The sequence below is a fragment of the Perognathus longimembris genome, chromosome 21, assembly GCF_023159225.1.
Source record: "Perognathus longimembris pacificus isolate PPM17 chromosome 21, ASM2315922v1, whole genome shotgun sequence".
Lineage (NCBI taxonomy): Eukaryota > Metazoa > Chordata > Mammalia > Rodentia > Heteromyidae > Perognathus > Perognathus longimembris.
The window spans coordinates 5,034,754-5,058,959 of NC_063181.1; the positions used below are offsets into that span (position 1 = coordinate 5,034,754).

The 24,206-nt window shown below is 42.0% G+C and overlaps 2 protein-coding genes across 11 annotated transcripts in view; one reads left to right on the plus strand and one right to left on the minus strand.

The window, feature by feature from the left end:
* The window catches only part of Hmbox1 (homeobox containing 1), an 86,123-nt gene extending 84,839 nt beyond the window's left edge, over positions 1 to 1,284 (minus strand). For all 9 annotated transcript variants that reach the window (XM_048330325.1, XM_048330322.1, XM_048330324.1 and 6 more), the window contains exon 1: positions 992 to 1,284. The gene's annotated coding sequence lies outside the window, so the exon portion shown is untranslated. The remainder of the gene's footprint in view (positions 1 to 991) is intronic.
* Positions 1,285 to 1,573: 289 nt separating this feature from the next.
* Ints9 (integrator complex subunit 9) overlaps positions 1,574 to 24,206 on the plus strand; it is a 62,019-nt gene continuing 39,386 nt past the window's right edge. Inside the window, exons 1-2 of one of the 2 annotated variants that reach the window (XM_048330319.1) lie at positions 1,574 to 1,792; positions 23,580 to 23,707. In XM_048330319.1, the coding sequence (XP_048186276.1) occupies positions 1,784 to 1,792; positions 23,580 to 23,707 (137 nt within the window). In that variant the 5' untranslated portion in view covers positions 1,574 to 1,783. The remainder of the gene's footprint in view (positions 1,793 to 23,579; positions 23,708 to 24,206) is intronic. The other variant, XM_048330318.1, reaches the window with a different exon arrangement.

Sequence of the window (24,206 nt, forward strand, 5' to 3'; positions counted from 1 at the left end):
GGGTAGGAGGCGGAAAACGCAAGCTGCGCCTTCCAGGGCACCGCCAGTCTCTTCCCCGCAAAGGATTTCCGACAGAGCCTCCCTCCTTCCACGGAAACGAGTCGCCTCCGAGCGGAGCGGAGCGGATCGCCCGGCCGCCGGCCGCGCGGCGCCCTCGGAAGCCGGCGCCCCGCGCCCCGGACGCCGGGGGTCCGTCCCTCCACGGAACCGGAGGGCGACGCGAAGCCGCTGCCTGCTGTCTGGGGGTGAAGGTGGGTGGAGGACTCTTTTCAAAGTAGCCCCAATAGTGTCACCAAAACACGGTTCCGGGATAAAATATTAAGAAACATGTTTTGCTCTGGGGGTTTTTATTCCCCCCCCCCACTCCCTCCTTTCCCACCTGGAGACGGGGGGAGCCGGGCTCCGCGCGCAGCCCACGGCCCCCCTCGGGTCCCCCGGGTCTGGAGTTCGGGGTGGAGAGCGGGCGGCCCGGAGGAGGGGGCGGAGAGGGGGGCGGAGTGAGAGCGGGCGGCGGGACGCCAGCGAGTTGCGGAGCCCGCTCCCCCGCTCCCCGGCGTCCCCGGGACTCCCGGACCCCCGGGGCGCGCTCCCGCACCGCCCAGGCCCCGGAAGACCTTCCCGGGCGGGCGGGCGCCACCTAACTTCCCAGCGCCGGCGCGCGTCACGCGGCGGAACGAACGCACCGGGTCCGGGTCCGGGTCCGCCCCGCCGACAGCCACGCACCTCGAAACCACCTCGCAGTTTCCCCAACTCCGGGCGGGAGACCCCCGCCGCCGCCCCCGGGAGGGGGGAGCCGGGGAGCCGCCGCCGCCTTTCCAGACGGCGCCTCACCGACGGCCCGGCCCCACCCCGCTCGGAAGCCCCCCTCCCGGGCGGGCGCACACTCACTTTCTCCCCCGGCCCCTCCGAGGCAGGTAGCCTTCCCTCCAGTGAAGGGGTAGGAGCGAGGACGGGACGCGAGGCGGTCCCGCTCCCCATCCGCCCGACTCACCTCGGAACCGCGCGGAGTTCCCTCGCCCGGCACGGCCCCCTCCCCAGCGTCCCGGCGCCGAGGGCTGAGGCGGGAGGAGGGAGGCGGGAGGGGGGAGGGGTGCCTTCCGTGCGGGGCCGCCCGTCGGGAGGGGCTGGGGAGGGCCGGAGGCCCGCACAGGAAGAGGAGAAGGGGGAGGGGAGGCCCCACTCTCCCAGTCTCCCCCCTGAAAACCTCCCTTGTCTCAATCACATCAGACTGACTGTCTTTGTCTGGCTGACAACCGCCATATTGATATCAACAGCCCCGCTCCCACCTGCTGCCGCCGGGCGTCCCTGGGAGTTGTAGTTTCTGCCTCCCTGGAGTAAACACGCCGAGCCCCGTGTCTAGAGACTCCAGGGAACTACAGTTCCCGGCAAGTCCCGCGCCCACTCGCCTTCCCACAGAGAGGAGGGGAAAGAGGACCAGGACCTGTCGGGACTACAAATCCCAGAATTCCATGAGCGACCAGCCCGTATGGGGAACGTGATGTCGGCTGGGGTGGAGAGAGGATGAATTGGCGGCGGGGATAAATTTAAGTTGACGGAAGGGGGTGTTCGGAAAGGAAAGGAAAGGCAAGGCAACCACAGTTCCCAAGGTGCCCGGGAAATGACTACATTTCCCAAGATGCCCCGGAAGGGGGCGTGAGTAAGGGGGTGAAAAAGACTGCAAATCCCGCGATGCACTCCGCGGCCGGCGACGGTGAGCGAACCGGAAGGCGCTCGCTGGGTTGGAGGAGTTGGACGACTGACGTCTAACCACCCCAAGTCCAGTATGAAACTGGTGAGTTCCGCTCCCGGGGCGTCCCGGGGGGGGGGGGGGGCGTCCCGCGTCTCCCCACCTGGGGCGGAGAATCGTCGCCCACGAAGGGCGGCCGCCGGGGCAGTGGCGAGCGGGGCGGGCTGAGGACGGGTGCTTCGGGGACGAGGGCCGGGGGGAGTCCCACCCGGTCTCCCGCCACCCCCCGCCGCGGCCGGGGCTCCCTTCCTCCCCCACCCCCCACCCCGACGAGCTCAGGTCGCGGCCGTGTGCCTGGGTGTGGGGCTTGTTTCCGGCGTCCACGTGAGGGTTCCCGTGGGCTCCGAGCCGCCCGCCCGCCCGCGAGCGCCCCGCTTCTCCGCCGTCGGGGGTGGGGGGTGGGGGGCGGAGGCCGTGGGGCGCCACGGCGGCACTCGCTGCGCCTCCTAACGGACTCCGAGGAAGCCCCGGCCCGGCCGCGGCCCCGGGGGCCCCGGGTGGGCCGAGGGCCGGTGTGCCAGGGCGCTCGCCACCGGGGCTGCGGGCACCGCCAAGCCTGGACCTGGCTCGCGGGGAAACTTGTCAGACGCCGGCGCCTTTATTCTTAGCGCGCGCACCGTTCCAACAAGTTATTCCGACTCCGCAGAACGCGGGTGGGAGAGACACTGTGCCTCGCTCGGCCTTTTAAAACTCCCTCGTTCTTGCAAGCTTTACTTTCTGTGACTGGTGGACAAAGAAACGTCCTCGACGAGTAAGACATGTTAGGGACGTTTAGTTTTCAAAGGCAGGGAAGTGTCAAAAGTTTATTTGTGAGCCAGGGTGTGATTTACCTATACTTATTTTACTCATGAGATCCTAATTTAGTTTGTTTGTTTTTTAAGAAGGATGGAAACATGGAATACAAAAAAAAAGATTTAATTTTGTGCCTTGAGAATCAAAAGATACTTCAGAGGAACAGGAAGTGTTCTATTGATGCTCCGTCTTTCAAACCATGTATTATACCCTGGAATACATTGGGTAGTTGAAAGATGATCTGTAAAAGGTAGAATTCCCACCAACATACTAAAGGTTGCAAAAGCATTGTTAGACCTATGTGTTGTACCTTCTGAAGGGTTTAAGTCTCCTTCTGGCCTAGTGGCCTAAAAACTTTTAACTTTATATACTGTTTCAGGAATGTGAGAGGCCTGAATTTGATCATATGTGTCTTACTATACATACCTGTGTGTGGATAGGTCCTAGCTACTTAGGTGGTGGAGATGGGGAATGTCATAGTTTGAAGTCAGTCCTAGAATAAAAATTTGAGCCTCCATCTCAGCCAATGACTGGGTACAGTGGTACCTGCCTATTTCCCCACTAATCAGGAAAGTGTAGTGGCTGGATGCAATGTCACCTGTTGTCCCCAGCACCCCGGGAAAGCATAATTAGGAAGATCTCAATCCAGGCTGCCTTGGGCATAGTGGCAAACTCTTTTCTCAAAAATACCCAAGACAAGCTGGGCCTTGATGGCTCACGCCTATAATCCTAGCTACTCAGGAGGCTGAGATATGAGGATCGCCGTTCAAAGCCATCCTGGGCAGGAAAGTCAATGGGGTTCTTCAATTAGCCACTGGAAAACTGGAAGTGGCCCTGTGGCTCAAAGTGGCAGAGCACTCGCCTTGAGCTGAAGAGCACAGGGACAGTGCCTAGGCCCAGAGTTTAAGCCACACAACTTGACCAAAAAAAAGAAAGGACAAGAAGAGTTAGGAGGCATGGCTTAAGTAGTAGAGTGCCAGTCTAGCAAGCACGAGGCCCCGAGTTTGATACTCAATGTTACCCCAAAAAAGAAAAAGAAATACATGTTACTGAGCACATTTCTTGTTTATAAGATTATGACTTGACAAAGTACCTTCCCACACACAACCTATGACCACATCTTGTTGGTTTTACTTCCTTAGTGAAAGTTTGAGTAGGTCTGTTTTTCTCCATTTTCACTAGTACTGCCTTTATACTAGTTCTTTTCATTTGACACTTGGTATTCAATAAGACTGTAAACAGTCTCCCTGCGTTCTCAAATCCATCTTCTGCCATGTTTCTCAGCAGTTGTTTTAAATGGTAGAGTTCCATAACACCTGCCTTTTCACTAGGATAAAGTCTTGGAATTCTTTGGATTTGAAGAATTCTTGTCTGCTTCCCTTACTCTTTATTCCAGTCGTGTTGCGATCTTCCTGTTCTTGAACTCCAACATATTCTGTCTCTGGGATTTTCCAGAGGGTTCCGTTGTGGGGGTGGGGAGGAGGGGAGTCTGGCTTATACACTTTAAGGTGTCCGTCTAAACAGCTTTTCAAGGGGCTGGGGATATAGCCTAGTGGCAAGAGTGCCTGCCTCGGATACACGAGGCCCTAGGTTTGATTCCCCAGCACCACATATACAGAAAACGGCCAGAAGCGGCGCTGTGGCTCAAGTGGCAGAGTGCTACAGCCTTGAGCGGGAAGAAGCCAGGGACAGTGCTCAGGCCCTGAGTCCAAGGCCCAGGACTGGCCAAAAAAAAATAAATAAATAAACAGCTTTTCAAAGTATCCTAGATGTGGATGCTTCCACAGCCTACTTCCTGCTCATAAGACCTGTGGTGTTTTCCTTTGCATCTGTCCATCCTCATGTAGGGTCTATATTCCTAGAGTCTAACAGATAGTGTGATCTTATCAAATAGTAGTTGAGTGCTTAGTTTCTGAAAGTCCTGTCAAGGTTTGTGAATACTGTTGAGAAAATATTTCTGGGTGGAGTTAACAAGATTACAAGAAGTGAGAACCTGTGGAATAAAGGTATAATAGTTACTACTTCCCCTCCCCCCCCCCCCCCCCCAGTCCTGGGGCTTGAACTCAGGGCCTGGGCAGCATCCCTGAGCTTCTTTTGCTCAAGGCTAGCACTCTACTTCTTGAGCCACAGCGCCCCTTCTGGCCTTTACTGTTTATGTGGTGCTGAGGAATTGAACCCGGGGCTTCATGCATGGTAGGCAAACACTCTACCACTAAGCCACATTCGCAGCCCAAACATTGCTCCCTTTTATATAGCAATCCTGTGTGCCAGGCTGTGTGCTAGCTCCCTGCTCTGCTATGTCCCATTTAACCCTTTGATCATTCATAAGCTTCTGGGAAATAATTGGTTCTAAGCCAAACAGAAAGTGATAGAGCCGAAATCTGAATGCATGCCTTCCTGACTGGGTAGTATGTTGCTTGGTGCAGGCTGAGATGCTGGCACCTTGTCCAGTGCCTGGCACAGAGTTGCGTTATCTCTTGAAGGAAAGAAGGTAGAGGGTATACTGGGAAATCATATTCAAACGTCTTTTTAAAATTTGAAATATACATTTTCATGATAATACAACAGGCCATATATCACAGCATGCCAATTGAATGAGGCTGTTCTTTTAGATTACCCAAATTTAGCTTCCATTAATACCTTTCCATGGTTCTCTTATCTTTTTGTACATCACCTGGCTTTTCATACTTGAATGGTCCTCTTTAGGTACCAACTCAAAGGACTTTGATAACTTCCTATTATTTATAATATTGTACAATATTCTGGCATGTTTTATTTAACTGAAGAAAATGCATTGGTGTTTTCAGTTATGTAGAATCTTTGTTTTGTCTTTTGAGACAAGGTCCTATTCTGTAGCCCATGCTGGCTTCAAATTCATGATCTTCTTGCTTCTGTAGAGTACTGAGGATTGTTACAGGCATGTGCCACCACGCCCAGCTTATAAGCATTTTAAGAAAATTGGAAGTGTGTCTTCTAAATCACCACGTTTTAAAACATGTTCACTTAGTAGTGTAGATTGAGCCTAATTGGGTATACCCTAGAGGCCAATTCAGCTAATGATGAAAACTAGAATTCACTCAAGTCCTTATCACAGCCAGTGGAACAAAAAATACTGAGTGTACTGACAGGAAGTGAGCTTGAAACATCGGGCAAAGACTCTAGTTGTTCAGCTAGGTAAAGATTAAAATGAAAATGCAGGAACTCAGCATGTATACTGTCTAGATATTTCTAGAGACGGAGAGACCATCTTTTAGCCTATTCAGTCAACAAAGATTTGTTATGCGACCACAGTATCCTTTGGCATTCAAAGTTTCAACACGTCCCATGGTAACTATTACATTTGACCCTGAAGATCTATGACACGGAATTATTTATAATTTTGCTGAGGCACAAATTTGAATGTGACTTTCAAATTAATGATAATCCTTTGTAAATGAGCCTGATTGCCTTTGCAGAATTGTTACTCGCTGGTCTGGCAGAAAAGTCATTTCTGTCTGCATTATACTTACTGAATTCGATGGAAGAAATTTTATGTTGTACTTGTATTTACAAATGTTAAAACTGGAGAACTCCCTGAAATACATTCTTCAATATTCCTTTGTCCAAAATGCTGTTTCATTTCTAATGACTCATACTTAAAACTTATCATTACCTCTGGGAAAACAGATGGAACAAAAAATGAATTCATGCTCTGCTCTCAATGGAGGGCAAGTTGAACACCAAATGCAGCTGCAGATTATACAGAAGATCTTGCTTGAAAAGGATAAACCCTGTCCCAAGGTCATTTAACAAATCATTAGAAAGGGGTGCAGTTAAGTTCTCACACCTCTGTCACAGATTCTTTTTCTGCAATTTACAGAGCTGTAGAATTTTTTAGGCTTCCTAGAACTGGGATCAAGAACAGAAAATTGCTTGCTATAAATTACAAGCACTCGCATTTTTACTGGTGCAGGATGCACCTATTACAGTGTGATTGTTAAAATGTCAACCTGGTTTTACTCTTTTCTGTTTCTCCTAGGTGGTTGATTAGAGTGCCCTCATGTGTCTTTTCGACGTAATGTCATTTCGAGCCTTGGAAAGGTCATATTTTATTGCAACTTCAGTATCATAGCTTTTTCCTTTCATAATTTCCTCAAACTCTCAAAAGCTAAGCATGACGGCCATGTTGCATGCTTTTTTCAGTAGTACCCTTTGATAAAAATAGGTATTTTACAATTCCGAGTTTTAAGCTGTTACTCTGACGGTTTACTTAACAGAGCAAAAAAATACTGCTGACAGATACCTTTTCTCAGTTCATCTATTATTACTGCAAAAAAAAATCTGCCTTATATCTGGTTACTCAGCAAAGCCAAAGTGCTTCCTAACATAAGCCTGACTTCTTTTGTTATATTTACTCAAATCCCTCTGCCATTTGCTCTAATACGCGGCAATATGTGTTTGACAAGGAGTTTATAAGAACTGAGGGTGTAGCATGGACATCAAACTTGTTAAAATGTCGTTATTCCAAATGGAAAATTCACTCTTGGCTTGCTATGTACCAACAGAGGTCCAAGCATAAACCAGCCTTCAGATCTCTGTCATCATTCATTTATTCACTCAGCAAATCTTCCTGAGCACCTCCTCTTGGGCTATGCTTTGCCAGTGAACAAAACAGATTTATTTCCTCTCTGTGTAGTACACAAAGCTTAGTGGGATTACTGTATGATTCAAGCAAATTTACAGTGAATATTTTGATATAAAGATATTATTGTACACTGGCTCACGTTATTTTTGTAATAAAATGGTAGAAAATAGATTTAGTTGTATCCACTAATATATCATCTTAAAGTTGTAATAGCCAGGCCCAAATGTCCACTAGTTTTCCATTTTTCCACTGGTGTATGAGAATGCATTTTCTACCTTTGCCAACAAGGCTGTGTTTACTCTTTCTATTTGTCTTAATAATGCAACTTTCTTCTCTCTCCTGTGCTCATACCCTCTCCATCTACCAAGGGCCTCTGCCTTATTTAGTAAAATACAGTAATGATTATAGATGTGGGACGACGTACCAGGAAGAGAAGCACATTTCACCCGTTAAAAATGTGGTGCCATACAAATCTTTTAAAAGGAAAATGCTGATGCCTGGATGTAGAAATTGAGGTGGTAGAATTATGAGATCAGGCAAGTCGGAGAGGGACCAGTGGGGGTTAGTAACAGAGGGACACTCCCCATCCCCAGGAAAGGGTTGGCTTGTAAGATGAAGGAAACTAGGAGCTGACATGTCTGTAGTTGACTAACACAAGGTAGATGCTGGAATTGGCAGAAATCATGAGAACACGTAAGAATGGGGACAGGAAGCACTGGAATGGGAGGACTAGGGAAAGCTCTAGAAGTGTCAATTTGAAGGCCTCAAGGTATTGAATGACAAAACTGAGAAAAACAAGAGGTTTACGTTGTCCCTGGTTGACCCTGTATCTGTGGGAAATGCCTTAAGGATCTAAAGTTACTTAAATTTATGGAAACACAATTGAATGAATGTTAGCTCTCAAAGATGGATACTCAAGCACCAGTGGCTCATGCCTGTTGTCCTTGCTACTCAGGAGGCTGCAGCCTGGAGAATCCAGGTTCAAAATTAGCCAGGACAGAAAAGTCTCTGAGAAGGCTGGGAATATGGCCTAGTGGCAAGAGTGCTTGCCTCCTACACATGAAGCTCTCGGTTAGATTCCCCAGCACCACATATATGGAAAAAGGCCAGAAGGGGCGCTCTGGCTCAGGTGGCCTAGCCTTGAGCAGGAAGAAGCTAGGGACGGTGCTCAGGCCTTGAGTCCAAGGCCCAGGACTGGCCAAAAAAAAAAAAAGAAAAGAAAAGTCTCTGAGACTCCATCTCCAAAGTAACCAGCAACAAAGATGAACTGGAGGCATTGTTCAAGTGGTATAGTGCCAGTCAAGTAATTGCACAGCCCTGGGTTCAAACCCTGGTGCCAGTCCCTTCCCACAAAAAGATGACTATCAGATGATGTTCAAGAAGCATTTTTTCTTCCCTTATATGTAGATCCTAGATCTAAAAAGATACACATATACAAAATCACACACAAGATCATACATACTAGGTGCATCCACACCATTTATACGTGTATAATGTTTATAATTGTGGGGATGTTTGAGGAACTTAGGGGTGGGGAAAGGGAATGTTAAAAAGTAAACAATTCCAAAATACATGGCATCTGAATGACAAGGGCAAAGTGAAACTCACTGAAAGCCATTGAATAATAGAAGGTATTAGGAATGAGGAAAGTGAAGAGTAGGATGGGAGGGGGGCTATCTGTCTGATTAAAATACTGTATATGAAGCTGGGCTGTGGTGGCTCATGCCTGTAATCCTAGCTACTCGGGAGGCTGAAATCCGAGGATTATGGTTTGAAGCCATCTAGGAAATTCCTTGAGACTCTTTTTCTCCAATTAAGTACCTAAATAGCTGGAGTGGAGCTGTGGATCAAGTGGTAGAGCACTAGTCTTGAGCAAAAAAACTCAGGGACAGCACCCAAGCCCTGAGTTCAAGCCTTAGGACTGGCACAAAACAAACCAAAATAGAAAGCATAGTTAGATACTTCAGTTTAATTCTCCCTTCTCTTTTGTTTTGTTTTTAGTGTAGCATATGGAATTATGGGTATAAAGCAGTTTTAATAATATAAAAGATATTACAATGGTTTGTTTCTTTTATGATTTTAAGTAACTTTATTGAGGTATAACTTACATGACATAAAATGCATTTAAATTGTCATATATAGTGACTGTTGGAAAATGGCAGAGTTGTCAACAGTCATCACAATCTAATTTGAGAACATTTCCGTTAATAGAAAAAAATCCTTTGTGCCCATTAATAGTCATTCCCCACACTAATCTCAGTAAAATTTCTGTCTCTGTAGATTTTCTCTTCCTGATCTTCTCATATAAATTAACTCAAACCCTATACAATCTTTGTCATTAGTCTCTTTCATGTAGGCATAATGCTGGGGCTCATGTACCAGTAATTCCTTATTATTGCTCAATATATGATCCTGTATGAATATATTTTCTTTATTCCCACACCATTGGGCAGACATTTGTATTTGTTTCCTTGTTTTTTTTCTCCTTTTTTTCCCCCCCCCCCAGTCCTGGGCCTTGGACTCAGGGCCTGAGCACTGTCCCTGGCTCCTTTTTGCTCAAGGCTAGCACTCTGCCACTTGAGCCACAGCGCCACTTCTGGCCGTTTTCTATATATGTGGTGCTTGAGAATCGAACCCAGGGCTTCATGTATAGGAGGCGAGCATTCTACCAATCATATTCTCAGCTAGACAGACGTTTGGATTACCTTTTTTTTAAGGTGTTGTGATTGTGGAGATATAAGTTTTCTTATTTCTGATTTCTTCTTGTTCTAACTTGGTCTTGCATGAGTGCACTGGCTGCAACCTCTACTACACTACTGAGTAGAAGTTGTACAAGTTGACATGCTTGGTCTCTTCCTGACCCCAGGGGAGTGGCATTCAGTTTTTCAATAATATTATGTGACATGTATGTTTTCATAGATGCCCTTCCCAATTTGATAACATTCCCTTCTATAGTTTGTTGCGTGTTTGTATCATAATCCATCTTGCATTTTGTCAAATGCATTTCCTTTCTCTGTCAGGGTGACTAATTATATGGTTTCTATTGAGGTAATATCATATTTTTCCCTTACACTAACATAGTAGATTTCCTTAATTGAATTTTGAAGGTTAGCAGTCTTGAGATAAATATTACCTGATTATGGTATATAAAACTTTTGTGTATGTTGCTAAATGTGCTATTATTTCCTTGAGCATGCTTACATACATATTCATGAGGATATTAATCTGTAGTTTTTTTGTGTGATAATTTTATCTAGGTTTAGTATTAGGATACTTATTATAGAATGAGTTGGAAAATGTTTCCTCTTTCTCTGTATTCTACAAGAGTATATAAAGAATTAGGTTTGTTTTTGTTTTGTTTTTTGCAGAACTGTGATTGAACCCAGGGCTTTGTACTTGCAATCACTCTACCTTTATTTAATTTACTTATTTATATATTTATTTTGCCAGTCCTGGGCCTTGGACTCAGGGCCTGAGCACTGTCCCTGGCTTCTTTTTGCTCAAGACTAGCACCCTGGCACTTGAGCCACAGCGCCACTTCTGGCCATTTTCTTCTATGTATGTGGTACTGGGGAATCGAACCCAGGGCTTCATGTATACGAGGCGAGCACTCTTGCCACTAGGCCATATTCTCAGCCCGCACTCTACTTTTGTAGCTATCTGTCTACCTGCCAGTCTCCCAAAAAGTTGTGAGGTTAGATCTCATTGTGAAGTTTGGTTTGGTTTTGTGACAAAATCGTGTGTGTGTGTGTGTTCGTGCAAGACCCAGACTGGCCTTGAACTTGTGATCCTTGAGCTTGTGATCCTATGAAGCTAGTGTCAGTTCATGTGTTTTGTGTGTGTGTGTGTGAAATATACTTCTACCATTGCTAGGAAAGAAAAAGTTATATAATATGGTGTTTAGATATACCCTAATGAATCTAACCAAGCAATAAGTTGCGTCAGGTCTTTTGCAGTTGCAAGTCATGTTTCACAGTCCGCTTTGTTGAGATCTTTCTTGGGAAATATATCTGGAATACCATGTCCAGTGGTGAAATAGATGGCTCAAAGGTTGTGTGCATTTTTAATTCAATTTTATCTCCATAATGCTCCACAGCGGTAGGCAGAGTACAGCTGCCGGGAGCTGTCCTCCAGCTTACCACTGCAGAGTTACCATCAGGTTTATATTTATATATATTTTACATAAAGATTATGTATTATATAACACATATACAATGTATATAATATATTGTATATAATATAGTATGGTATATATATAAAACGTATATTCACTGAAAGGTGAAAAAGGATGTTATTACAGTTTTCATTTGATTTTTCTCCCATTATGTGTGTGATACAGAATATCTTTATGTATTTACAAAATCATTTGTATTTCCATATCTTTCTAAGTTCTCTTCTGTTGCTCATGATTTTTTAATAGCTCAACACTAATTGTTTTACTCTAGATAGCTTTAGGGAATACTTTAGAATCTTAGAAACTTGTTCATTTATCTTTACTTTAGAATTTTCCAGATTGTTCATAGGCATTTTTTTCATATAGGATGTAGATTTGGGAATTTCATGTAAACTTAAAATCATTAGTTCCCATCAACATTTACTTTAATGCTGAGCATCAGTGGCTCATGCCTGTAATGCTAGCTACTCAGGAGGCTGAGATCTGATCATGGTTCAAAGCCAGCCTGGACAGGAAAGTCTGTGAGACCCTTATCTCCAATTAACTACCAGAAAACTGGAAGTGACACTGTGGCTCAAGTGGGAGTGTGCTAGCCTTGAGCTGAAGAGCTCAGGGACAGTGCCTAGGCCTAGAGTTCAAGCCCCACTACTGGCCATATATATATATATATATATATATATATATATATATATATATATATATATTATAATTGGGTTAAATTTACATAATTGAAGGGATAATTGCCAATTTTTTTTCTGCCAGTCTTGGGGTTTGAACTCAAGGCCTGAGCACTGTCCCTGGCTTCTTTATGCTCAAAGCTAGCTAGCACTCTACCACCTGAGCCACAGTGCCACTTCTGGCTTTTTTCTGTATATGTGGTGCTGGGGAATCAAACCTAGGGCTTCATGTATGCGAGGCAAGCACTTTACCACTAGGCCATATTCCCAGCCCTAATTGTCTAATTTTTAAAAAACATACCATTGAATTTAAAAACAAAAGAATGTCTTTTCTTTTACTTCAGTCATTTTTAATGTTTCCTTGTAGCACATAAGAGTTCCTAGTTGGTATTTCCTTTTACTGTATATCTTACATACTTGGACTTTTTGATGTTACTGAGTCAGAATTTTTCCTGCATGTCTAAGTCTATTTCTTGCATTCTCCCTAAAACTCCTTGTCAAGTTTCTTAATTTAATCTTTTTTTCCTAATTTAATCCTTAGTCATTTTCCTAGTGATTCTTGCAGGTTTCTAGGTGTATAACTGCAGATAATGTTTTCAAACCTTATTTCTGTGGTGTAATTGCACTGGCTCATAATAAAGCGAAGGAGTTTGGAGTAGCCGTGGTGGTGGTAGGCTTCTTTGCTCTATTTCTGGTATGAGTGGACATGCTTCTTCAACTCAATGTGATACTGATTTTTGGCCTGAAATTTGTGTATATTTTAATTTACATGCTATAGGTAGTTGCTTTCTTGCTTCAAAATTTCCTCATTGTTAGTAAGGTAAGATTTTTTTACATAGCCCACCAGCAAGTTATTGTCTAAGAGGAAGATCTATTTGTGTTTTATTTGTCCTAGGCAGTTAATTATATCTTGTGAGCCACTTCCAGACTTTTGAGGAAAACAATGGGCTTTATAACTTAGTCTTAGGTGGTACATAGCAGACTCATAGAAATAATAGTCTCTGTGACCTTAAAAGAAATTGTGAAGTTTCCTTGGAAAACAGAAGAGCCAGAAATAGTTTCTCTGTATTTTAGAGGCAGGCCTGGTAAAGCTTAGAAATGTAAACAAATCGGTGTGTTAAAAATAAATGTAATTACCACAAGATGCAAACAAAAAAATGAAAAGTCTGTAGGAACAAAAGGAGCTCAGCAGTCTAAGTGGTGGCTTATGTATTTTAAACAAGGTATTTGTTCAAATTACATAGACTCAATAGGAAGAAATTGTTGATGAAAAACTATGATAGTTATAATGAACAAATAAGAGAGCAATAACAAAATTCCATTGTTTGGGTATACAGCTCAATAAATGTCACTGCATGCCCATTAAGTACTAAACATGGTCACTACTGTGGGAGTGCTAAAGATGAGTAAGACACAGACACTGCCTATGACCGAGTCACTACTTCTCAGGCCACATGCAAACTGTAGAGCAGTATGTTTATAAGCTAGGATGTGATTGACTGTAGGCTCTTTTAGTGACTCATACAAGATTAGGGAATTTATATGAATGAATTCCAATAGGAGAATCACTGTTTCTTCAAGAATGAAAATGTGTGCTGGGCTTAAAAGTACTTTATGGGCCAGGGATGTATGTAGCTCAGTGGTATGCATTTGCCTAGTATGCACCAGGACCCAAGTCTAACCCCCTCAGAACTCTCTCTACCCCCAGAAAAAGTAATTTGGCTAATAAGTATGTCTGAAGAGTAGGGCTATGTCTTACTCTGGGAAGAAAGAGCAAATCAACTAAAAATGATTTGAGAAGCAAGAGTTTCAATTTTTCTTGTGATCCACAAGTATAATTTTGTTTTGTTTTCGATTGGTAGAACTTTGCAGCACTGTAGACAAAAAGGGATACATTTTTGCACAATAACCTGAATTTATTCATCATGTCAACAATTCCATTATGTGTGTGATATTAACTTCTGACAGATGTGTGTGCGTTTGATTGGAACTTGCTAACTATAAAGATATTGGGAGAGAAAGCTAGAAAGGTACATTTGAATGCACAGTTGCTTGGTTTTAACACAAGACAGTGTTTTTGAACAGTAGCAGAGTAAGGGCTAGCAAACTTCCACTGAAATGACCATCCTTATTTTGGGTTCCTCTGGAAGTCCTGAGGAGTTAAACCTGGCAAAACCTTCTTCTGTACTCCTGGAGAATGGGACAGGCAAAGGCAATGTGGTTTTGTTTTTTTTCTCAAAGAAATCCATCTGGCTATGTTGACTTTTTCCAAGAGAGAAACCTAAAAAAAACATTTCTTTAACATTTCAGTTTTTATAAAGCTTTTCTCAAAAATAATTATTACAGGACTAGTCCTGAATGAGGCTATAACAAAAAGCTTTTTAGAATATAATTGAGAAATATGAAGAAAATAAAAGTTACCCTCTAGTCCACAGTTCAAGTAAATACTGTTTAACATAGAATGTGCTAGGGTGGGTATAGTACTGAAAACCTGTGAGTCACCGAAAAGCAGTGAAAAAATAAGAAAACTCTATAGTAAGCATTAAGTAGTCAAAAAATGATCAGTGACTCTTGTGCCCAGAGTAACCACTATGACTAGTTTAGTATATGTATTTACAGTCGTACAAAAGCCTATAAATGAGTGTAAAAATATGGGTTTGGTTTTATATAAACAGAGCCATGTGAATAGCTCTGTGAACTTCTTCTTAGTAACTATTTTTTCATATTTGTTAAGTACTCATGCCAAACAGCCAGCAGTGCAGGTTGCTAAGCCAACCTTTACCTGTCTTCCTTTCCTCACCCTTGTTTACTATCAACATTTCCACCCTTTCTGAGCTTCTGGTAGGAAGGAAGGGAACTGCTTTATATGATGTCCCTCCCACCCCTCCCCCAACTTCCCTCTCCTTTTTGACTTACTTTAGAGGAGATCCAAGACATAGCTCAGATTAAGCATGCAGAACACCCTTCAGTGTCATTTGCTCAGCTGTGAGTGATAGCTAGTCACTCTCTATCCAGAAAGAGGCTTTTCTTTGTTCACTATGCATGCTGCAGATTTTCTGCACAAGTAGAGAAATATCTCTTATTTTCCCCAGTGTGTCAGTTTCATGGTAAGTATGATTGGCACATTTAACTACTTCTGCAAGATAAAAATCAAGATGCAAAGTGAAAGATTATAACAAAATTGAGATATATTTGTAGAAATGTTTGGATGTGGACAGCCTGGCTACTACTTTTTTGGCAGAAATAGTAATAGTTCCAAATAGGCAAGTATGGCACAGTAGAAGCCAGGAGTTGAGGGTGGTTATGGTACAAGACAGGGATTCTCAGTAGAGAATCTTGTCGCATGGAGAATTCAGTACTGTCTGTTAGGGAACACAGTGTCCTTTAATAAGCCATCTGCACTGCTGGCAGCTAATGTTTTGTACTTACATGTTCTTGGGCAAAGAAAATCTGGAAGAATTTAAGTTCCTTGTTTTTGTTGTTTTTTGTTTTTTTAAGTTCCTTGTTTTTAAAAGAAGCATTTGGACTAGACCTGATTCCTTCTAGCATGTTCATTGTGTTCGTTCTTACATTTTCAGAAAGTCAAATGTTAAAGACATAGTGGTACAGACGTGCCTCAATGATGGGTTATGTAAAAAAAGTGGGAAGTTTTAGTTGATCCAGGACATCAGTAAAATAATGAGAAACGCCTTTTTGTTTAAAGAAGCTTTGAAATAATCTAGTTGGGCCAGGTGCCAGTGGCTCTCACGCCTACAATCCTAACTAGTGAGGAGGCTGAGATTTGAGGGTCAGGTTCCAAGCCAGCCTGGGCAGGAAACTCCGTGAGACTCTCATCTCCAATAAACTTTTCAGAAGAGCCGGCGGGGCCTTGTGGCTCAAGTGGTAGAGCACTCACCTTGAGCAAAAGAAGCTCAGTGCCCATGCCCAGGGCAAGCAAAATCATCATCATCTCATAGATTCTTATTTCTCAGCTGAGAGATTTGAGGCACAAAGAACTTAGACTTCTTTATTCAGTCTAATGCCACATTAGGCACAATTAATCCTTTTACTGTGTATAATTTAATCTACATCAGTAACATTTTTTTAAATTACCACATTAGAGACAGGTCAGGTAAGAGTGGATGCTGTGGCACACAGCCCAGCAGTAAAAAAAACAAAAACTTACCCTGATTTCTTTAAGCCAAAAATCAATTTCCCACTGTAGAAGATAGTTTGGTAGCTTCTTATAAAGTTAAAGGTATTTATCATGGATCTCCAACACCTTCATTCTGAAGTATTTACCTAAGGGAAATAGAATTGTGTGGCCCTTCACCTGTGTGTAAATATTTACAGCAGCTTTATTCATAATTTTAAAAAAAACTAGAAACAACCTAAGTGTGTATCCCTTTGTGAGTGGATAAGCAAATCTCAGACAGTGGACTACTAGGCAGTAACAAAAAGGAATAAACTACTGATGGGCTCAACAAGAATGAATCTGTGACATTATTCTGGCAGAGTTTGTGGTTTCAGTTGCTTTGTATCCTTGCCAGCATTTCCCGTTAGTCTTTTTAATTTTTGCCCTGTTAATAAGGCTGTAATGGTGTCTTGTGGTAGTTTTAGTGTCTGTCTCTAAGGGTTATTGTTGATGATCAATTCCAATATTTTATCTCCTATTTATGCCTATTCCAGTATTTTGCTTATCTTTATTGTAGTGTTTGTGTCCTTACTGAGTTTAAGAGTTCTTTGTTTTCTGTATTCAAGTTCTTTATCAGATCTGTGTCTGGTAAATATTCCAATCTATTGATTAAAAAGTTACGTTTTCTTAAGAAACTTAAGCCTAATGCCTGTGGCTTACACTTTATAATCCAAGCTACTCTGGAAACAGAATGAGAAGATGGCAGTTTAAGGCCAGCTCTAGCAGAAAAGTTCTTAAGACCCTTCCTCTAGTCATAGCTGGGTACAGTGGCACATGCCTGACATCCCAAGCTATGTGGGTGGCTGTTTCATAGTTCCAGCCAGCCCTGGCAGAAAAGTCCACAAGACTGCCACCATGGAGGGAAGCTGGATGAGGTGGTACATGCCTGTGATCCCAGAAAGTGTAAGTAGCCCAAAGCAGGTGGATAGAAGATCAGATCTGCGTCCAGGAAGGAAGCCTGATCCTATTCTAAAAATAGCTAGTGAAAAGGTGCTGGGGCCTGCCTCAAGTAGCAAGTAGATCACCAGCCTAGCAAGCACCAGAGCTTTGAGTTTGATAGGGAGGGAGGGAGGGAGGGAGGGAGGGAGGGAGGGAGGGAGGGATCGATCGTCGTTCGGTCAATCTTTTGGAACAATTCCAGCTCCCCCTGTCCATACTAGAATAGAACACAGGCCTCATGCTAGACAAGTGTTCTGGCTATTTTATTCAACATTTTATGGTTGATTTTTTTGTGTATGAGAAATCTTTGTCTGACTTCCTACACAGATGTTTCTCAGTGTTTCTCTAGACCAGCTTTGTTCATTACAGTATCAACCAGCCACATGTGGTTATTAAGCACTTAAATTCTTTGACTAAGCAAAAAAAAAAAAAAAGAAGAAAAATGGACTTTAATTTTATTTAACTTTAAATTATTTCAATTTATAGGTTGGAAGTGGTGGCTGAGCCTGTTGTGCTTGAGACCCTGCTGGGTTCAATCCTCAGCACAGAAACAAAAAGCTGATACTTTCTCAGCTATTAAGAAAATGTTAAGTATGTTTCAAAGAGTTTGTTTGTGAGGGTCTGCTTTTTCAGCTAAATTTTAGGGAATCCTAATTACTCAAGTTAGATGAAAATTATCATTTGAATTGAAATGCACTGTTAAATATAAGTAAGGTTCATGTCAGATTTTGAAAACTTAAACAAAAAGTAATGTTAAGTATCCTGTTAATATTTTATATTGATTATATGTTGAAATGATAATAATATAGATATATTGAGTTTGAGTATTAAAATTAATTTCACCTGTTCCCTTTTACTTTTTTCATGCCATTAGAAAATTTAAAATTATGTACATATATTTTTATTGAATAGTGCTTTTCCAGAGTTTTTATTGTTTTGGCACTTTCATTTAGTTCTATGATCCATCTTGAGTTAAAAGTCCCCTTTAACCTCCATATTTTACTTTTCTTTATGGAAGCTAAAAGTCCGATGAATATAATAAGGCTGAAAAAAAGCTAAAAATGGTTTTGTCAGCTATAACTTGTACAATTAATACATATCAAGATTTATCACAAATACTGCAGCTCACTTGTATCTAGACTTGAAATGTAATAAAAGGGATTCTGCTACAAAAATAATAATAATTTTTTTTTCAAGTACCAGGCTGGGGGAATACATAGCTCAATGGATAGATTGCTTGCCTAACATGTGAAAGCCCTAGGTTTCATCTCCAGCACCACGAGAGAGACAGAGAAAGGAAGTACTGTGTTTTCAAACTACTAATATGCTAATGTATAGCTTCTCAAAGATGTGGAAATGATTGTCTATAGTCCTAATTGACTGACTGAATGCCCACTTCTCTGTCCCTTCTCAGTATGATTCCATGCCAATATTCTAGTAGAACAACAAGTGTACAAACTGAAAAGTTATAACTGATTGCTAGAAATCCCTATAGTCACTTTTATTGATAGAATTCTTGGATTATTCCCTAACCATTGTCTCCAAATTACATATCATAGAGTTTTCTTATTCTCGAAATACTAACATTGATTTAAGAGGAAGCACCTAAAACATGCTAAGTACAAGTTGAGTTTGTTATTAACTGTGTGATCTTTTACCTTTATTATGGAGATAGTACTAGTAATCCAGCTCTTGGAAAAAATGAAATTAAAGGGTAGGAAATATTTGTCAATCCTAGTAAAGGTACTTCACAAAGTAAAATCCCAGTTCCTGTTCAGTTCTAACTAGAATCTGCTTTTATTTTTAGAACTCCTTTTTTAGCGTCAATGTTGATATGTATTTATGAATATGTAGATTTATTAATTTAGTTTTATTAATAAAGCGTTCTTGGTAATTAGGTAATTATCAATATTATTAGAATTTTTTAATAGAATCATAAGGCTTCGCTGAACCTTGGTGGAGATGTGTTCTGTCAGTCTTTGTAAGATGAAAGTATCACAGTGTTTATTAAAAGTGATAGCACTGGGGTTGGGGAAATAGCTTAGTCATAGAGCATACTAATAATGGGTTCAAGGCCCTACCCAGCATGTGCTTGAACTAACATATGCACACACACACACACACACACACACACACACACACACACACACAGTATCATTTAAACTAAAGAAATCTTAGTTGTCTTCATTCTTTTCCTGTTCTCCAAGGCCATGTCTTGTTGGTTCATCCTTCCCATGAGCTAGCATTCTCATTTCATTTCATCTCTGTGACCACATCAGTAGTTCTAAATTGTGTTCATTTTCTAACAGGTAAGTATAATAATAAAAAAATGAAAATCACAGACCACTATCACTGGTGAACATCATTCTCTGAAAAGCAAGAAATGCACCTAATAGTGCTATGTCAGTACTAGAAACACCACTTATTGTGGTTCCATGGAATTTTGTAGCATAAGCAAGATAGCATCACAGACATTTATAGTAGTAAGAATATTTGGACTCAAATGTTAGAGCTTAAGAAATTTCCAGTTTTGTAGTGTTTCAAATTTTGGATTTTTCCAATTAGGAATGCTCAACTGTAGTAAACTAGAGAGCCAGAAAGTATAAAGCTTCTTTAATCATTGTGTTTTCTCCACTGTTTTTACTTAATGTAAGCTTCCTACTTTTAAGTCCTACCAGAAATTATTTTGGAGAAAATTGATAGGGTTTACTTAAATTTTTATTAGCATATATTAGCTCTATAAGGTAGGTTATGTTGTGACATTTCCATATATGCATGCAATGTACCCATCAAACTCAGCCCCTCCAAATTCTCCCTCATCTTTCCTGCCTCCTTCTTAAACTATTTCAATAGCTTTCATTGTCCTAATGAGGGGGATAAATGAAAAGACTAAGGAAGGGAAAGGAAATGAGAAAGAAAAAATAGATTGGTAGTAGATTTGATTCTATTAAACAGAATTAACAAAGTGTAAGATAAATATGAAGAATATAGCTAAAATGATCTGTGTGACAATCAAAATACAAGAAGATAATTTAGTCAAGGGCTGAGTAGGAGAGTAAAATGAAACATGACTATATAGTAGGAAGATATTACTGAAGCAAAAATCACAAAGAATAGGCCAGGTGGTGCTGGTGGTGGTAGTGCTGGTGCTAGTGGTGGTGGTAGTGTAGGGGGTAGTAGCACTAATGGGGGTGGTACTACTGCTGGTGCTGCTGGTGGTCCTGGTGGTCAGCATAAATCAAAAGGACTTTACCTAGTCTTAGCAGATTACAGTTAAGACATTAGTAGAATGCCACTGCAGAATGCAGATTGCCCCCTGTAAACTTAGGTGACTTCTGACTTTTAGCCCTTGATGATCGCTTGCCAAGCACTGGGTCCATTCGTCATTAGTCCTCACAACTCTACATGGATAGGTTCTGTGACTGTGCCTCACAAGAGGAAAGTCTGTCCTTGCAAAATCATACATTAGTAATGACTGTAACTAAGATTTGAGCTCAGCATTCTTACAATAAACCCCTATAATTTTACCAAACTGCTTCTCAACAGTCAGTCACTAATGCCATTATCATCTGGTTGACTTTCCTTGGTTAGGGGCATCCAGTTACCTCTAGATTGCTGATACTAACTAAGGTTATAGCTGCCGCTGGCGAGGTACTAAATGGCTTGACTAATGTATGAGCAGCGGAACAGTTCTTCTGATGTATTACCAATGATACTGCAAATAGGTACAGCCTTTTTGGGAAAGCATTTTGGCAGCAGGCTTTCATAGCCATAAAGTGCTCATATTTTACTGACCTAGTTAATGCCACTTCTGGGAATCCTTTAAAGAAATAAACCAATAAGGAAAAAAACTCCAAACACTAGAGTGGTCAGCACAGCGGTGTTTGTAATATTGTACCTGGAGGCAACCATGGGGTTCAACAATAAGGGAGTGACTCACTAAACAAATGATGGGGTGTTTACTTAGCCAGCAAACATGAAGTGTAATGTAACATCGACAAGAAAAACACAGTCATCATGAGTTTGAAAAGCAGCACCCAAAATGGAAAATACACAAAAATACATGTATTACAAAAATGAAAGACCAGAACATGAAATAATTGAATTGGTGTGATTGTGTATCATATTTTCCTGTCCTCTGTTTTGTTTTGTTTTGTTTTGTTTTTGGCCAGTCCTGGGCCTTGGACTCAGGGCCTGAGCACTGTCCCTGGCTTCTTCCCGCTCAAGGCTAGCACTCCGCCACCTGAGCCACAGCGCCGCTTCTGGCCATTTTCTGTATATGTGGTGCTGGGGAATCGAACCTAGGGCCTCCTGTATCCGAGGCAGGCACTCTTGCCACTAGGCTATATCCCCAGCCCCCTGTCCTCTGTTTTTGTGGGTTGGTCTTTTCACCCTCCCTTCTGCTCAGAGGCAGATGGTGGGGAAGAGGCTAGAGGCTGCCACTTTGTCGCTATGCTCCCTGTGGGTTCTTCCTTAGTAATCACAGACCATGGCATTTGCTGTGGCTCTCAGTACAGCCAGATGACCCATGTGAGCAGAACAGTTTGGGAAAGCATGGTGGGACCCTGGAAGTCATCTTCTCAGACAAGATGCTCAGCACAGTTTCTTTGTCTTTACTAATGATGTCAGTGCTAGGCACCCTTAGTAAGTGCTTTGGAAAGGATTCTTCTGTTTCATAGCTTGTTTAAAGTGATTTGCACCTTTCTTTGTCCTTTGATGACAGTAACAAACAAAAATTAGTTAAGCTGACATCTTCAGCTAAAATCGGGTGAGCTTCTTTAGTATGTTGATTATCCATCTTCTAGTATGTACTTGGGGTACTGTAGGTGAGGTAGATGGAATCTGGAAATGTCACGTGAAGGTAGAGTAGACAGCCCTGTGTTTTGGACAACTTTGATAAGCCTCGAAACTGTGCTTGCTTCAGATGTAATGAGATATCAGTGGCTTACACCTGTATTCCTAGCTGCTTGGTAAGCTGGGATTGAGAAGAGACTGGGGTTCCAGGCCAGCCCTAGTAGAAAAGTGCATATGGTGATATAAGTCTGTCAGCTCAGCTTCCATGAGAAGTGAAAAGGAGAAGAATCACAACCCAGGCAAGTACCCGGGAAGGAAACAAGCAAGACCTGTCTCAAAAATACCCTGTGCAGCCAGGTGCTGGTAGTTCACATCTGTAACCCTAGCTCCTCATGAGACTGAGACCTAAGGATCACTGATCAAAAGCTAGCCCAGGTAGGAAAGTCCTTGAGACTCTTACCTCCAATCAACTACCAAAAATTCGGAAGTGGATATGTGATTCAAGTCATGGAGTGCAAGCCTTGAGCAGAAACACTAAGGGAAAGTACTCAGGCCCTCAGTTCAAGCCCTGCTACCAGCACAAAAATAATAAAAGAGCAAGGTTGCCCGTGGCTCACTCCTATAATCCTAGCTCCTCAGAAGGCTGAGATCTAAGGATTGAAGTCAAAGCCAGGCTGATCAGGAAAGGCTGTGAGACTTTTTTCATTTCTTTATTGTCAGAGTGATGTACAGAGGAGTTACAGTTTCATACATAAGGCAGTGACTACATCTCTTACCCAACTTGTTACATCCTCCCTCATTTTTCTCCCACCTCTCCATTTCCCTCCCCCCCCATGAGTTGTACAGTTGGCTTATACCATGTAGTTTTGTAAGTATTGCTGTTGCATTGGTTTGTCTTTTTATCCTTTGTCTCTCGATTTTGGTATTCCCTTTCCATTCCATTACACGTGTATACAATATCCAGGGTACTAAAATCAGTTACAGTGATATCAGTAAGACCACGGGAAAGAAATACAAAAGGAGAAGGGCATAATTTTACATGGTATGTTGAAAATAACAACAACGATATACCACTTGTTTCCATAACTTGAAGTTCATTTTGCCTAGCATCATCTTATGTGTTCATATTGCGCTATTGATCTTCTGCTAGGACTATCCTAGACGTGTGACTCTTACTATCTCCAGTTAACCAGAAAGCCACAAGTGGAACTGTGGCTGAAGTGGTAAAGTGCTAGCCTTGAGCACAAAAGCTCAAGAACAGTGTGCCCAGACCCTAAGTTTAAGCCCCAAAGGACTTTAGTGCCTCAAGGACTGGCACCAAAACATAAATAACAGTGTAATGTAACATAACTAACTAGTGCAAAAAGGGCTGGAGGCATGACTTAGCAATATAATGCCTACTTAGCAAGGGTGAAGTCCAGGTTCAAAAACTCAGTACCACCAAAAAAAAGAAGAAGAAAGTCATCTATGAGACTTCTGAGTATTTGGCTCTACTAAGTAAATAGTAGGAGGAAGAAAGTACATAGAAAGTTGGCTGAATGAATTTATATGCTATTCTTACAAGAAAAGATTGTTGGTTTTACTTATTAGTTCATTCACTTTATTGAGCTGCTTCTGTATCTGATTATTGATAAAAGTCATTTATTGTATTTTTTCAGTATTGCCTATCAGGACACCCAACTTTGCCATGCAATGTGCTCAAATTCAAGTCAACCACCATTATGTTGGACTGCGGACTGGATGTGACTTCCACTCTCAATTTTCTTCCTTTGCCCCTTGTTCAGAGGTATGTGCTGATGTGACCCATCTGAGACAAAATGAACTTTTAATTAGCTGAAAAAAATAGTCCCCAACTACTGTGAAGATTGCTAATACCTTGAGTTTTGTCCCATAAGTTTACTGTGTCCCCTTAAAAATGTTCTTTATAAAAATAATTTCCTTTGGCTGCGTGTTAGAAAGTAAGTGTTCTATGGATTTATTGATTGACCTCTTTCCTATAACTTCTTCTGGGCTTCTGTAAAATGTTCCTGCAACTACTCAGTGCAACTGAGGTCACATATATTTCACCCATCTTGCTAATTTGTATAAAAGCTGATGAATACCTAGCTAATAAGCCAAAGAATTGAATTTTAGGATCTTTTAACTACATTTTCAGGGACTTGACATCATAGGATCTGATATTCCTTTCTTTTCACCAGGCATCTGCAGTCTTTAAATATTATTCTACTTTAGGTATCATTGAACCATATACATAGCCCAAGTCCATGTCTTAAATGTGGTAGATT